The sequence below is a fragment of the Cryptomeria japonica genome, chromosome 8 (genome assembly GCF_030272615.1).
Source record: "Cryptomeria japonica chromosome 8, Sugi_1.0, whole genome shotgun sequence".
Taxonomy (NCBI): Eukaryota; Viridiplantae; Streptophyta; class Pinopsida; order Cupressales; family Cupressaceae; genus Cryptomeria; species Cryptomeria japonica.
In genome coordinates, this window is record NC_081412.1 from 623,563,541 (window position 1) to 623,578,593 (window position 15,053).

The 15,053-nt window shown below is 33.3% G+C and overlaps 1 protein-coding gene across 1 annotated transcript; it reads left to right on the forward strand.

Moving 5' to 3' along the window:
• Positions 1-9,729: 9,729 nt before the first annotated feature.
• On the forward strand, positions 9,730-13,604 carry LOC131075625 (protein STICHEL). Its single transcript, XM_058012457.2, has 4 exons — positions 9,730-11,280; positions 11,657-11,867; positions 12,217-12,798; positions 13,140-13,604. Exons 1-4 carry the CDS (start codon positions 9,913-9,915, stop codon positions 13,532-13,534), a joined length of 2,556 nt encoding a protein of 851 aa, XP_057868440.2. The 5' UTR covers positions 9,730-9,912; the 3' UTR covers positions 13,535-13,604.
• Positions 13,605-15,053: the final 1,449 nt, after the last annotated feature.

Here is a 15,053-nt window from a genome sequence, read left to right on the forward strand (position 1 = left end):
TAGGATCTATATGCATAGCTTTAGTCCTTATTATCACCCTCTACATTCTTCTTGTTCACATATTCCATCATAAACTAAAAATTATTATTTATAAGTTTAATTATTAAAGTGTAAAACTATTTACTATTTTATTTATTGAAGTATATAATTATTTAATTAAGAATATTCACTATAATTAAATGAAAATAAATATTTACATAAGTATTAGAAATTTTATTATTATTTTTTTAATTTTATATTTATGTTTATTATTAAGGTTTAGTATTGTGGCCAATATGTTGCATTTGATTTGTGTTCTTTTATTTTAGTGTGCTAGGTATTTAAAGGTTTTTGTTAAAAAAATGTTATACAATTACACATTGCCCCTTTCTACCATTACAAGTCATGCCACTTTTAATGTAAAAATAAAATAAAATATAAAAAATTGGCGTTGATCCCACAATGTGATGGTTAAGTTGTGACATTGTCAATGGTGCCACCAAGGTTCAAATCCTGCTTGGGCTGATTGTGAACCGTAGTGGCATTAATGCAAGTTGGCTCTCATGGGTCTTGGTTGTTGTTATTGTTGCATATGAATTTCATTGTTTGAAAAATATATTGTTCTACCATGTATGTGTCACGAATCCATTGTACAATTTCATGGTATTTCTCTCTTTGAGATTTCAAGGATTTTTAAGAGAATTGAATGTTATAAGGATGAGAAGTTATATTTTTAATTTTTATTTCACATTTCAATTTGTTATTTTAGCATATGATTTTGATTTCTATGGTATTCTTATTATTCTAAATTTAAATAAATATTCATAAATAGTTTAAAATAATCTCATTTTTTAGATTATAAATCATTTATTGATTTGAAAATAATAAATGTGGAATTGTACTATATATGACTCACTTTAAAAATTTTAAATTTAAGTATCGACATAAGCTGACTTAGTCCCAACTAACTATTATCTTGTAGCTCTTGTTCTAATTTTTTTACATTGTGCACCTAGTGTACATATATAAGAGGAAATCACCGATCACCCCTCACTCATTTCAATGAAAGAATTGTTGGTGTGAAAAGGGATATTTTACCAAGGTAGTTCATCACTTAGACCCTAGTCACACATTACCTAAGGTTACTTAGAGTATAAATAGGATAGTTATCACTTTATGTTTCAAGTCATAAGATTGAGACACGTGTTATAATTTTAGGCAATCCTAAGCTCACCTTTGCCTATATAACCAAGGGGTCTCCTTTGTAATTCATTCAATACTATTTTAATTAATCATTTTCATCCTTTGATCGAATAACATTATATTTTCATACTTTTTCTCTCTTGTGTTTTCACGAAGTTTCTAGATCTTAGGTCGTTACAATATTTATCCAAATCTTGCATGGTATACAACATTCTATACCAACTTTTGAATGAATAAAACATGTCTAAGAGATAAATCACTAAGAAACCCCTACATATCTATGTATCATGCATGATCAATTAGTGAATGTTTCATTTCAAGAGTTAATTTTTTGTGATTTACTATTCATAGTGTATGGTTCGATGAAGATTGAATAAAAATGGATTGTTGAACCCCAAGTAGTCATCACATGTTTGATACACTATGAAAACACCTCTTGTATGAAAATGAATGAGTCAGCAAGGTTTAGAATGAAGTTCCACAAGGCACAATATTTGTTGATAGTTTATTACAAGCTAAGTGGATCTGATTATAACAAAATCTACATAACTATATACACTTGAGTTAGAGTATAACTAAGATGATGATCTCAAAAGAATTTTTGATGCTACATTCTTGTGAACAATACATAGATGTAATGAGTGTTAAGTGGATCATTTAAGATCATGAGTTGTGATTCACAAGATATATTCATATGAGAATGAGTGATCTCTTAGGAAGTTCTAGTGCTTCACCCCTTGAGTATCACTAGATTAAATGAATGTTAAGCGAACCATTCATGATCATGAAAGATGCATTATTCATTAATCTTAAAATGTGAATTATTGAAAAATAATTAAAAACTACATAAATATATCTCAAAAAATTATCACCTATTTTGATACACCACGAAAACACTAATGATATAAAAAATGAACAAATATGCACTACAACACTTCACAATTAACACCAATTCAACTAGATTAATACAAGTTGAATGATCTTTCAACATGTTGTCGTGCTTTCCACAACTTGCCACCTATTTTCGACGAGAATCTAATTCTCGATCTTTTGTATACAATGGCAATCAATCCTTTGAATATTCTCTTCAACTTTCAATAACAGTTAAAGGTGGTGTTGCGAATATAAAAGTTTTCAAAACATAATATATAATAATAACTTTATTACTAAAAAAATGAACAAATATGCACTACAACACTTCACAATTAACACCAATTCAACTAGATTAATACAAGTTGAATGATCTTTCAACATGTTGTCATGCTTTCCACAACTTGCCACCTATTTTCGACGAGAATTGAATTCTCTTTTGTATACAATGGCGATCAATCCTTTGAATATTCTCTTCAAGTTTCAATAACAGTTAAAGGTGGTGTTGTGAATATAAAAGTTTTCAAAACATAATATATAATAATAACTTTATTACTAGAAAAATGACTATTTTAAAAACCGTGATCAAAATCATTACTGGTAGAGGTCCCTGTTCCTTCTGACAGCGACATCTACAATTTTCTATATTTATTATAAGCTTATGGGCTTAAAATATACGTTTGCTCGAATAAAGAATAGCACGCATACAAAATGGATGATGGATTGAACATGCAGCTTAACACAAAAAACTGTCACTTCAAAATACAAGTGATGCAAAGTTTTACAGTAACAAATGGATGAATGATTGTATTTGTAACGACGACCATTTTCTCTATTCTCATGCTGATTTGACATTTATTTTAATTTCCCGAACATTAAGATCGATAGGTGGAGAGACAGGAAAGAGTGGACGAAATGTTATGTCGAAACAATCCTTATTTTACGGCACAATTGTCTCTGGATAATTTTAAACAATTAATGGCGTTGAAGAGAACAACTGGTAATAATAATAACACGAAATAGCGTAAATGTAAACCGAAATGGAAAAATTCTGAAGCCTTTATTGGTCTGTCAGGTATGTTGCTTGATTATTCCTTATATGGTAATGTTTTAGTTAGGTATTACGCTGCAATTCTGTCAGTGTTTGGGCTTAAATCTCGGCTTTTGGGGAGAAATTGTGGGACTTGCCATTGAATGTATCAAATGCCCTGTCATATCAGTAATGCCACTCAGAAAAAAAGGGTGAAGAATATTTTGATTTTAGGCGTAGAACAAACGTGAATTTTTGTTTTTTGAATTATTTCAGCTTGCATGTACAGATTAAGGAGACGTTTCCAATGTTTTTCCTGTGCTGGCGTGATTGTTGCAAATTAAGGAGATATTTCCAATTTTTTCTCCATAAATTTAGAGTTAATGGTCCTAATGGGCCTGTAATTCACCCGTTTTTAATTTCGAACTGTAATTTACAACCGTGTTAGGCTGTTAACAGTGTTTCAACAGTATAATGACAGTTTAAATATTATGGATTTTTATATATTTTTAAAAAGATTAGTATATCATTAGTAAAATGTCTATTAGGTCTAAGATAAATTGCAATCACAAACTACTCTTTTGAGTTTTTACTCTTCCATGCACAATGTGCAATTCTACTTATAACTCACATGTAGATATTTTTCCATATGATTTTTTAAATTAATTTAAGAGTTGACAAAAAGAAAAAATATTTATTGAACAAAGGTTTGAAGATAATAGACAAGGGTTTTAAAATGATGTATATAGATTCTTTAAAAGTTTTGAAGTACCAAAGCAAAATATCTTGTTATTAATTACTCATTCAAATTTCTAAGGTAAAAGAGAATGTTTGAAAATTGTTGGACTTGATATGAATGTATTTAAATGTCTTTTAATATTAGCACATTGTATTAAACTTTGAAGTAAAATGTGTATTTAATTGGTGTAAGATGGGAAGGTGAATGGGATCTATTGAACAAATTTGAATTTTAAATTTTGAAAAAGGGTGAGTAAATAGTCAAATCCATGTGGCCAATGACTACATAAATATGTTTATATAGATGAATGTGATAAATATGTTTATAAGCTCAATACATAAAAATATGATAGGTAAAAATAAAATAAATACTAAACATATAGAAATGTGTGGGAATATAAAAAAGATGATATACAAACAATTGCTATATAGAATTATAACATTTATCAATGTACATATTAAATACATTTCTTTAAAAAATAAAATAAATACATAATAATTAAAATATACATATTCAATTTTTTAACGTGTTTCTATACAACATTACAATTATTATTGATGGGAAATTAAATAGAAATCAGTATTTAAAAAAGGTCAGCCTTAAACCACACACACTAAGCAACATATTAAGCCTAGAGAATGTTTTTGATTAAGGGAAAACATGTTTTGATGGGTCCCTGAAACCCAGTACAGAAGGAAGATCAAAAGATAAGCATTAATGCATAGCTAAACAAAAGACATCAGCTAAAGAAAAGACAGCTGGCATACAAAATGCAAACAAGTAAAAGATTAGAACATACTAGAAACCAAAAATGACCGACATAAGCCCGGGCTTAGGTCAAATTTGGAAGCATCTTCGCTGCTTCCAGCTCCAATTGATCCATAGTTTCCGCAACCCGCTTGATGTCCTCTATTTCTTTGCTCTGGTTTTGCATCCTTTTAGTACTGGCTCAAGTTCTTCTTCCGAGCTCAGTTTCCTTCTCCTCAGGGGTGTCATCTTTGACCTCAATAATACCCTCCATAGCCTTTTCCCCTTGGTAGCTCTCTAGCTTGCAGATGAGGGTTTTCATGCTCGCCGACACAGCCTTCAGGATCCTGTGGCTCTGCTCCCCAATTTTTTTAAGTGTGTTCTCAATACCATCCAGTTTGTGATCAGTAGCATCTCCTCTATTTTCCAGGCAAGTAAAACTATTACGGTTGGCATTTATAATCTCCTCCGCATTGCCAATCGCCTTGGTTAGCTCACTAAGACATTCTGGGAGGGAGTTGAATTTTCTGGAACCTAGGGCCTGTAAGGTTTCGATTTTCCCAACTTCATGGGCTTGCTTGAATTGTATGCCCTCGATTTCCTTTTGAATCCAGTTGAGAGCTTGTTTGAAGTTCTCTGTCCCATTATTTATGCAAAGGCCTATGTCCACTTGATGCTCTTCCTAGCTCTTGACATCCATGGTATTAAGATTGACCTCCATACTAACCTCTCTGTCCTCAGTGTTTTGATCATCTTTCATTGTCGTTTCCTCCAACATGACACTCTTCTACTTCAAATCAGACCTGAGAGGTGACCTTTCTTCCACCTCCCTGCCTTTTAAATTCTTCTTTTTCTATTTCAAGCTCACTTGGGTTTGAGCCTCCTCGCTTCCGGTGTCTGTTTCATTGTCAGTCCCTTCCTCCTCCTCATTCCAACTATAATGCTCCCCTCTCTGTTTATTTTTATCAAACCCTCTATTTTGTCTCCCCTGTTCTGATTTTTTCTTTCGTTTGCTTGGTCCGACCATTTGGGGGTCATCTTCAGTCTCTGCTTCCTATCATAACTGTCACCTTCTTCCTCTTCCAACTCATCAAAATCTTCATCCGAATCAGAAATCTCTGCAATATTCATCTGGATGGTTGTATTCTTGATGTGATTATACAGAATCACCATCAAGCTTTCATGCATTGTTGGGTTAATGTGGGGATTGCGAATGGCATCCTTAATCCCTGCATTAAGGGAGCCAAAAAGATAGTAGGGAAGAGAAATCTTATCCTTGTACCTAAAATGATTTAGCAGAATAAAGTGGTAGCTATAAACCCTAGTATATCTACCATCAAGTGTGATAAACTCCATAATAGCAAGTAAAACCTTTCGCCAAATTAATGTGATTACCTTAGGTGAAAAGTAGGTGTGGCTACCCTTCACCAGCTTAGCCCTTTCCTCCTCCTTCTTCGAGAACTTCTTCACAGCAGCATCGAAGATTTTTTTGTCCCTGTAAAATTTGATGCCCTCCATTGGAATGCCAATTGCCTCCGCTATCATTGTTTTGGTCACTTTAATCTTCCTGTTTTCGATGGTGAGAATCCCTTCATTCCAACCCTTCTTGAAAATCTTGGTGATTTCAGGTCGTTTCTCCTTCCTTTTATCCGTAAATTTTGTCATCTTGGCAGCATGGAGAATGCTCCAAACCTACAGACGACTCTTCCAGTTCTCAATGGCAGTCTCCTCCATTCTCTTCCTTTTACCTCCCATGGTTCTGTTAATTTCAATCTGAAGCTTCAAACTGATAACTTTCTTCTTGCTAGAGTCTCTGTGAGAGCCACTTTGATTACAATAGAACTTTCTAATGTAGTTGTTGGGGAGGGTTAAAATTGCCCATAAAGCATGCGAGATTACACTACAATGATGACTGTACTTCCTCCTTGGTAACCTACAGAGACAATGCCTATTGCCATGACATTGTCTTTCACTTTGGGAAATGATACTAAATATGTCCCTGCTTACCATGTAATCTTTCATAAATAACTATATCACGTGCCGACATTTAAGCCTAGAGAATGTTAGTCAACTCAGTGTTCAATAATTTTAAGTCGAGAAGTGTATTCTTAGTGTGAGCCTAGAGAATGTTAGTCAACTCACTGTTCAATAATTTTAAGTCTAGAAGTGTATTCTTAGTGTGAGCCTAGAGAATGTTAGTCAACTCAGTGTTCAATAATTTTAAGTCTAGAAGTGTATTCTTAGTGTGACCAAACACCTTAAGAAACATTTTAATCCTTGGAAATCTCAGTCAACTCTGAGTGTTCAACACTTTTAAGCCTAAAAGTGTAAGCTTAGTGTGTGTGATTTAAGTCATTCCCTAAAAAAATGTCAAAATATTGTTGAGTTTTAATAAGTAAATATTTGATTTTTGTTCAATTAAGAGACCATATTGAGAAACACTAATAATTTTTTTTAATATTGATGTATATTTTTTATTATATATGTGAATGTAAATATAATATTAATAGTCTTTAATATTATGTTTGAATGTTAATAATACTAATTTTATATGGAACAAAAATAATTTGTTTTTGTAGGTCAAGGTGACATTTTATTTGAAAACTCTTAATGACTAATAAAGTTTAGTACTAAAGGTCATCTTATCATTATGAATTATCTTCACATATTATGAACCCAAGTCCACTTGTCTATACCTCGGAGTTCTGCCCTTAAATCTATAGACAATAGGGTTAGTGTCTCATGGAAGTGGACATGCCTAAGAAAAATTAGTAGGTACTGAGATTTTTTAAGATTAATTTAAATTTCAATGGTTATATAAATTTTATCTATACTGGTGGATTTCCACGTAGGATTTTGAGAAATGCATAATTAAGGGTAAATTTCATTCAATTATGGGTAGTCATCATACTAATAACAACTTTAAAGTGACAACTGTTGGTGCAATGTTGTCAATAAAATTGAACATTAACTAGGGGAAGTGTACCAATAGCCCTTATAGCTAACTTCGTGCACCCATAGATTCTAAACAGTATATTGGATTTTGACAGTTTCTCTTGTTGTTTTTGCATGTGACTTAACTACTTATAGCTACTGTTTGGCTTCTAGGTAGTAACGATGCACAGTGTGGGATCCATTATGCTTGCAAGGGTCAGAAAGTACACTTTTCAAAGTGTTGTTGACACCTATTTAAATATGCCCGAATAATTGTAAACTTAAATTCACCAATACTGTACCAATAAAAGTACACAAATGGGCCAATTATGGTCCAAAAAAACTAAAAAATGAGTGACTATAACTACATGTGTAATTTATTAATGAACTTTTAGTTATTTGTTTTTTGATTTTTTAAGTTAATAATGAGAAAGTTAAGTATACAAGACATGAACAGTTATTAGAATATGAACAGTAACCTAGTACTCTTCCCCTATTGAATTCTCTCCCCTAAAATCTTTTTAAATTTGACTAAAATACTTTAAAATCTCATATTTATAGCCAACGACTACCTAGTTCTGTTATAGAAAAGATGTCCCCAGTTTTAACCTCTAACCCAACGCAGGTGACAATGAACAATAAATAATAATTTCCGGTTCAGAATTGTTCTTAATTTGGCTGTCAGAACGATTCTTGACAGGCATACTGCAGAGCAGTGGGCTGTAAATAATGATGTTTACGTTTCCAGCTCGAAATGCGAGAATCAAAAGCTTCTTCACAATATTGATGGGGCATTTGTGTTCGGATCAGAATGAAGCTTTTGTCACAGTGGGTGCGTGACTGAGGTAAGTGTTTTCATTGAGATAAATAAGTTTTTCTTTCTTTTTTTTATATTCAAATTATTCTAAGTACGTAAAATCACATGATATGATTGGATTAGATTGGAATGAATGTGACTTGTTATCCTGCATGTTTTTAATGGAATTTAAAGAGAACCCATTAAAGTAGCTCAGAGCTCATCCCAAATAACGTGGAATAAATTTTCACGGTCATTACACCACTTTCTCGAGCCACTTTTAAAATATGGGTCAACCATGTCATTTTCCCTGCATGATACAGATTACAGAGATGTGATTTTCAACTAAAAAAATTTCGTACAGAAATTTCAGTCATATTTTTATGAATACGTGTCAGTGTTTCTATTTAGAAGAGCACAATTCATCTTTGAGAAAGTGCTTTACTGCGCCACAAGTCTTTTAAAGCCAGAATAACCTTGATGAACTGTACAAATTGAAGAGCTTCTCAACAAAATCCAGAGAACTATAAAAAGCGCGGAAAGCTTCTTCTTTCTGAATAAAGCGTTTTTTCCTCGTATGTTAATGTTTTCTTTTAGGATGCGTTATAGTGTTGTGAGAGTTTTCTAAATAAATCAGTTTATTTATGTAGAAATAAATGAAACAGATACAACAAGACACTGGAATCTCGTTTTTCCTTTGCCATGTGACAGAGGATTCACATGGACTTCAAGATCGAAAATGAAAGCTGGACATGTCAAATAGCTGTAGCATTGCCCAAAAGTTTACACTAGGTTTCGAAATGAATGACTATGAATATGGACCATGCAAATTAATGCATTCGAACTTAATGAGCGTAGTAAATATAACCATCCCTGTAGCATTAATGGTCTATTAATACATCTACATGCAGACAATGTGATAACAGAAGCTGTTCTTCATTTATTTTGGACATATCGATAACCCAAGTGTTCATTAAGATACGTTTCAGGCTGCATTTAATGTTCAATTCTGTTGAAGAGTCTTTTGCTTTTGCTTGGAGACAGGGAATGTTCAAGGATTAGCAGTATGGTCTTTTTGAAATCAATCTCTGAAACTTGAACACATTCAAGTGGACAACAGTATTTCTCATCAAGGTAGGTAAATTCAAGTGTACCAATAAAATTTTTAGTTAAGTGTTTGTTTATCTTAAGGTTTTTTTGTGTTGCTAATGCGGTTTTCTTTTGATGTTGGTTTTCTGAACTGTGATGAATTGCTTTTTTTGTGTTGTTAGTGTTTCTGATCTTTTACATTATGGTCTAACTGTAAAATTATGTAACTTTTCTACCTTTAAAACTATGTACTTAGGTTATAGACATGGATACAACAGCAGTGGTACTGTTCTATCTCATCCTAATTGGTGGTTTATTTCATGATGTAATTCTAAATAAAAGCATATCAGATCCTCACTTTCAGATAAGTAAATAGCTTATGGAGATATATGAATGTACTTTTTGTAGAAACATGGAAGCTCATACAATAAGTGCCTCCATTATTAATAATTTACTGCTTAATAAGAGCATTGATATTGTGCTGTTTGAAATTGGTGACTTTTTAACTCATAAAGTAAAACAGAAATGGAGAAAAAGGGCATGGCTCATCAAATGAACCTGCAAATGCTAAAGAATCTGTCAAGAAAGGATAGATTCGTGGATAAAACATGGAAGAAAGCAGCATTGTATGAAAATCACAGATTCTCGTCGTTCCGAAGAATGCAAATCTGTTCAAGTGCAGCCAGCGTCTTGGAGGCAGAAACTGGATTCAAGATGCATCACGGAATCACAAACAGTATCAGATCTCAGGCTCTCAGAAGACTGTATGACGTCAACAGCAGAAGTCTCAGAAGGAGCCGTAGTCCTGTCAGCAAGCTCCGAATAAGGAGGGGAACCGGTAAAATCAATAATAAAATGCAATCTGGTTTAGGCTCATCATATAAATTTTATGATGGGTTTGCAAATTGCTCGTCAGGCTCCTCATGCAATTCAAGCTGCACTGAAGAGATCAACACAAGATGCAATTTTTCATACGATGAAACCTGTGACAAGAAAAAAAATCAGATAACAGATTCATTGCATGCATCTAAGAACGCCAACGATGTAAACCAAAGAAATTTTACCTCGCAAGGATGGAAAACACAGAAAAATCACCCACTTCGTTCTTTGAAAAATCAAGAATCTCATGGGTTACAAGGTGACCCTGATCAAAGTGTGAGAGAGCGTGAAGCAAATCATTTGGGTTTGAGCCAAAAGTATAGGCCTAAACATTTTAAGGACTTCGTTGGACAGAAAATTATAAAGAAATCACTTAAGAATGCAATACTTACACAAAAGATTGCAACTTTATATATGTTCTATGGGCCAAGTGGGACAGGGAAAACATCTGCTGCCAGAATCTTTGCTTCGGCTTTGAATTGTTTATCTCCCAACAGGAAACAAAAACCCTGTTGTAAATGCAAAGAATGCCAGCTTTGCTTGTCTGAAAAAAGCCCTCATGTCACAGAACTAAATGCAGCTGACTATGATGATATTGAAAGAATTAAATTAATCCTTGAGACATTAAAAATCGATTCTGTGGCTTCTCGCTACATGATCGTTATTGTAGAAAACTGTCATGAATTGAGTCCCGAAATACTGAGATCTGTATTCCTGAAATGCGAGGAAAATGCTCCTGGTTATGTGGTGTTTATTCTGATTACAGTAGATTTAGAAAAGGTTTCTAAAACAGAACTGTCAAGATGTCAGATGTTTTACTTTCAGAAAATCAGGGATGTGGATATGTTGAATAGGCTTAAGAATATAGCAGTTGCAGAAAATATCAATATTGAAGAAGAAGCGTTGCATTTAATCACAAGAAGAGCAAGCGGTTCATTATCGGAGGCAGAGATGGCATTGGAACAATTCAGTCTCCTTTCTTCAAAAGTTACACTCTCAAGGGCTCGTCAAATGGTGCATTTCATCTCTATAATTTTTTATATGCAAGATTCTATACCCACTTTAAAAAAGAACTCATATTTTGAACATTGAAATGTTAAAAAAGCATATGCATTTTATAAACTGGAGATAGTTGGATCTTAGAAGTGCGTAGGAATTTTAACATGCAAAATGCACTGCATTTTATGTTCAATGCTGCATGCATACAAGAAATGCAGGTTGCATGCAACATATCGAATTCATTTTTAACATTGTTTAGGCATATGCATTTATCTTGTATTAGTGTCAATCGATTCTGATAGATAATAATAAGTTCTACATAACTGATTTATACGTTTAAATGTTACATCTCATTTGAGCATTGTCTCTAATTAGCATTTTTACTTTGCAGATTGGTTTGTTGCCAGACGAAAAACTACTGGATTTACTTGACTTCGCATTGACAGCTGACATTGAAAATACAGTGAGATGCACACGAGATATCATTGATTCAGGAGTCAAGCCACTTACCCTTGTTTCACAGCTAGCTACTCTAATCATGAATATTCTGGCCAATAGTTCAAAGGCACAAGAAGCTAGAATTTTCTTGGGCGGCTCTTACTGTAAGTCATATTTTGATTAAAACAATTCCAAAAACAATATTGCATTTCGAGTAACCAAGACATAGTTTTGTAAATAGATTTTTCCTTTGATATAGCTCTGGACAACTAGGATAAAATCAATAGCTTGTCCTGTTGCCTGATAAATCATAATTCAGCAGATTTTATCATAATGATGGTAGATATTCTGTAGTTACAATTAGCAGTATGAATTAGACCTTATAATTAGTTGAGGATTCTGTAGTTACAAGCAGCAGTATTTTCCTCTTCTTAGATGAGAAGCCATGGTACTTTACCAGGCAAAAAGTGACAGGTACATTTCTATAATTAATACTGCAATGTACCTGTGCAGCATCTCTGGACCAAACAGAGAAGTTAGGCCGTGCATTGAAAATCCTTTCAGAAGCAGAAAAGCAACTGAGAGCTTCAAATGAGTGCATTTCTTGGCTCACAGCTGCCCTTCTACAATTTGGACCAGATGAGACAAACCCTAATCCTATTTTGAGCCAAAGGGAAGTGGATGAAATAGATATTCAAGAAGAGGAAACATGTCATGACATCGATCACCAGAACGTGTATGAATTTCCAGCCAAAATTCTTCCAGTATCTAATCCCAAGACAATTGAAGCTAAAGACCCCGGCATTGCAAATTCAGTTAATTCAGGATGTGGGTTCTTCCAAAACTCAACTAATGCTTTTTGCAACCAAAACATAACCAAACCTTTTCACTCAAATGGTACAAAGGCAAATGCTTTTCTAGTGCCATCTTCATCGCCAAATTGTGCAAGCAAGACAGGAACACTGGAGCTCAGTCCTATGAGCCCATGCAAAGTGGGGCAGATATGGCAAAAAGTGCTCAAAAATAGTCAGTCTACTACTCTTGAGGACTTGTTGCAAGGTCAAGCAAAGTTGGTGTCCCTACTAGTATGCAAAGGTATGTGATTTCTTAGCCCATTGTCTTTATTAGGGCCTTAGGCATTCCCTTTAAGAGCTATTGTTGATTTTTAGACATTATTGCGTTAAATATCTTATGAAATATCCTATAATATCTACTATCAGTGCCTACAAATAGCAGCATCTATGTGGGTAGAAGGTATTTAAATGTAGGCTTGCAAAGTGTGTAATGGTGTTATACTGTTTGAGATGAAGTATTCTTGCAAAAAACCTATGTGAAGTTTTGAGTAACAGCGACTTACCTATTGCATTCATTTATGGACAAGTACAATTATTTTCTTTACTTGATCTAACACGATCAATATTTTCTGTTTTGTTCAGCCAATGCGGGTGCAGTAGCCCATGTGGAGTTAATAAACCAGCACCAACAAGTAAAACTCGAAAGCTTAGAGAAAACCATATCCAATGCATTACAAGAAGTTCTTGGATGTCCTGTTGAGGTGAAAATGGTAATGGTTTCCTCAAGTTGTGGAAACAACAGTTCATGGGAAGGCACAAATGCTATCTCTTATAACCCAAAAGATACATTGTATTGTCAGGAAAATAAACTGAAGTCCTCTAAGACTAACTTAATCAGACGCATTCTAGTACTTGTACAGAAGCATAAAAAATGCACTAAGAGGAGAAAACTGGGATTTTCTTTTAAGCATGTGCCTTGCCCAAAGCTAAGCTGTTTCTACTTTTCTACTAAAAGATGTCTTTGTGCAGAGTGTTGAGAGGGTTTAGCTTATGAATTTAAAAGTTAATGCTTTTCTTGTTTTAAATGAGTTAAATTTAATATTGTCACTATCTTATGGAATCATGTGATGCTTTTAAGAATTTCGAATAGGATTCATCATATGTAACCGTAACTTCTGTTTGCAATAAGTTTTAGAAGCATAAATGTTTTAGATCTCCTAAACATACAATCTTATATGAACCAAAGAAGATTAATTCGTGAAGAGCCCACCCAAACCACCTATTTTCAGTTATATTTATATTCAATATGATATTGCAATCTTCTCCATATGATTTATTGAATACGTTATTCAATTAAAAACTATTTAAAGCACTGGACTATATTGAAGAGCTGCTAAAAAGATATAGAGCCGGAAAATAAATCCCAATCATACACACTTGTTCACACTTTTCATAAAGGAAAAACACTCCAATATCCTTTATATTGAAATTGGTATTGGTTGTGATCATAAAGAAAAACACTCTAATATCCTTTATGTTGAAATCGGTTGTCTTTTATATCATATATTGAACATAAAACCTTTATTGAGAGTTCTTAAACCAGAACTAAAAATCTGCGATTCAAAGAAAACTATAAAAAAGTTGTTGACAAAAAATCTTCTCATGCAAACTGGCTGCATGGTGAGGAAAAAATAAAATAAAATAAGGAATGCGTCAGCACAAGATGCAAATTACAGCTGCATGGGCCATTGAACATTTTTGTTAGAAAAAAGATCATGCAGAGAATCACACATTGATCATGCAATGATAAAAAGCCTTCAATCTTCTTTTAGATGATCAGTGGGTGAGTTCCAATAGATGTCTCAAAATTATAAAGCTATTTTTGCAAAGAAGTTTTCTGAAGATAGATCTAATTTACATTATGGAAGTATAATGAATGTCAAAATTTGTTTTGTGTTGTATATGCTGACATATATCATTTGTAATGATAAATTTTTATTTTTTTTCAATAAAAGTGGATTATTTCACTAAACTTTTTTATTAATATTTTTTTATTTTATTTTTTACATAGGATTCAAAGAGCATACCAGAGGAAAGAACCCTGGGAAGAAAACCTCTGGTCACAGCTCATAAAATAAACCTATAGTATCTAGCAGATCAGTTTATACACCCCATGCAAAACCACATCTAAAATGTGGTCACAACACATATAATATCAGTTTTACATAGAGCCCATATAATTTTCAAATGTAGATTCCACAGTTTCTTTCAATGGAAGAAGACAAAATTTTCCAAAGCCCTGTGCCAAATCCCATGAGCCAAAAACCTTCCTGCCAAAAAAGAAAGTATCAAAAAACCTTTGGAAAAACACTATTGTATCAAATACCATGAGCTCGAACACTCCTCCAGACAACGAACATGAATACTTGAAATGAAAGGGGAAAGTAGGAATAATTATCATCATAAAATTTTACATCAACATTACTCAAGAAAATCACATAACTATTGTTCCAAACCTTCCCATACCCTAGAAGGAATTTCCTCAAAACCCACCTC